Source organism: Rhagoletis zephyria, unplaced genomic scaffold (assembly GCF_001687245.7).
Source record: "Rhagoletis zephyria isolate East Lansing unplaced genomic scaffold, Rhagoletis_zephyria_1.1 Rzeph_scaffold_00625, whole genome shotgun sequence".
Taxonomy (NCBI): domain Eukaryota; kingdom Metazoa; phylum Arthropoda; class Insecta; order Diptera; family Tephritidae; genus Rhagoletis; species Rhagoletis zephyria.
The window spans coordinates 193,137-195,403 of NW_016157709.1; the positions used below are offsets into that span (position 1 = coordinate 193,137).

General features: G+C 35.7%; 1 protein-coding gene across 3 annotated transcripts in view; it reads right to left on the reverse strand.

Moving 5' to 3' along the window:
- The window catches only part of LOC108360774 (uncharacterized), a 2,547-nt gene extending 1,876 nt beyond the window's left edge, over nt 1–671 (reverse strand). Inside the window, exons 1-3 of one of the 3 annotated variants that reach the window (XM_017613202.1) lie at nt 553–671; nt 389–487; nt 162–330 (exon numbers count right to left, since the gene is read on the reverse strand). In XM_017613202.1, the coding sequence (XP_017468691.1) occupies nt 162–330; nt 389–487; nt 553–576 (292 nt within the window). In that variant the 5' untranslated portion in view covers nt 577–671. Of the gene's footprint in view, nt 1–161; nt 331–388 lie in introns of all 3 variants that reach the window. The other 2 variants (XM_017613201.1, XM_017613203.1) reach the window with 2 other exon arrangements.
- Nucleotides 672–2,267: the final 1,596 nt, after the last annotated feature.

The window sequence follows — 2,267 nt, forward strand, 5'->3', positions numbered from 1 at the left end:
AAGCTAAACTCCCCTCCACTTAACCCATTCCAACAAATTTTATTTCAGCTCAACTCAACTCACATAAACTATCCTTAATTTTAGCGGTTGAATTTCAACCGCTGGGCGAACACTAGTACGTATTATTCGGTGAACTTATATAAGTAATTCACTAGAATTACATTTAATGGTTTCTCCATCCATACTCCCTGCACCTGTTGAGCCCTCCCATCCTTTGGCCTTGTTATAGGTAGAACGCATATAGCGAACTTTGGAGCGCACTGCCTTCCACTCCACTGCAACATTATACTCCATAACAAACCTGGTGTAATACATTTCAGCTGTCGGTCTCTAAAACAAAATTTAGAAAGTTTTAAAGGTCTAGAATTTCATTTTTCAAACAACCAACCTCAAGATCTCTACTTGCCAACAAGAATTCCACCAAAGCCTTTTCTTCCGCCACTGCCCACTTCCTTGTAGGATTGCAGCGCACCCGCTTTGTCTTTGCCTGAAAAATCAGTTTGTAAGAGTAATTCAGCATCAGTATTTACATATGCATGTGCATTAATTTACCTTTATTTCACTAACGCTCTGCATTTGTTTAAATATTAAAGTTCTTTATTTTTCGACTGCAAAAATTTCCTTTGGTATGCAGCGCAGAAGAAGAAGCACAAGCACAATGAGGTAAACAGAAATCAGCTGATCAGTTATAACGTACTGAACACATAACATGCGCGAGTTGTATTATTTTAATATCTTTATCTATGCAAGACAACAACAAAATTTTTAAACCCTTGTAAAATTTTACGATTTTAAGATTTTACAACGCTTAAAAAATCTTGTGAATCCCCTAAGTATTAAAAAATCTATATGTTCCTAAATAATCATCATACTTTTTTAAGTTTTTGAAATATTTATTACAATTCACAAATGTGAAGTGAAATATGTACGTATATACTTAAAATTAAATTTCTGACAGCACTGCTGTCACCGACTATAACAAGTGAGCTCGTCTCGGGAAACAGCGTCGTCACCGTCAGCAGCAAAAGCAGAAGTGGTCATATTTGTTGTTGTCGTCAAAGAAGCTAATAACAACTTATCAACATCTCCTATGGTTTTTATTGTTATTGTAGGCGCCTGTTCGTTTTTCTTCACCACAATATGATTTCCCTTAGCAAGAAAAAATTTGAAACCCACCGCCTTAAGAGACTTTGCATGATTAAATAGTTTCATTGTCTTTTTGCTTAAACAGTCATGGATTAACACATTTTTAATTTCAGTGATTTCTCTCAATTTAGATTTGGCTGACATGAATTGAACCTTGCTTATTTTATAGGCAATTCTTACAATCATTTGGGTTGTTCACACTTGCCTGGTTATCAGGTTATCTGGTCATGTGGTTATATTTTTATTCACTTTACAACAATAACATACACTACAGAATAATAATTTTTAACCAGATAATCTGATAACCAGGTAAGTGTGAACAACCCAATTGTTTTTGACTTAGCATGCTTGCTATCCACGAAAAAAGTTTGGATGATATTACTTGGATCGATATTTGCGCCAATTTTATTACAAATGTATATTGTTGCTTCTTTAGCCGATTGTTTGCCGTCATGAAGACTGATTCCACGAACCACACAATCATGTTGCACTCTTTCATCGTTTAAGAGCTTTAACGACGATTTGAGGTCTGACACTTCTTCATGCAAACTTCGATTCTCCCGCTGAACCGCTTCAATTCTCTTTTTAATTTCAGTCACTCCACATAAAATGGTGTCGTATTGGGACGACATGAATTGTATTGCTTTACTTAGGTCGTCAAGTTGATTTAATATCTGCTTTATTTCATTTAATCCTAGTGAGATCGAAGTCTGCTGCAGGTTTTCACAGAAATGACAGACAAACACCTGGTTGGGATTGGGCTTCAGATCGGCTAGCTGGCGTTTATCCAGATCCGAACACTGCGCATGCAAATTTTTCTGGTACTTATCACACTGCACCACTTCATCACCTGTTTCTATGCACAATTTGCATTGGCTGCAATCTCCTTTAGAGCTGTAAAACTATCGATGGTACTATCGATACTATCGAATGGTTATATTTTTTTGCACTATCTGAATGGTGGTTGGCCACTATTGATAGTCTTTGTTTGAGGAAATATGTATATTGTTTATATTATATGCACTACTTAGTATGCATTTTTTTATTTTTGAAAATGGGAATTTGGCTATATTGATTTGCTTACACATCACAATTTTTGTACCTATTACCGGGTTTTACAC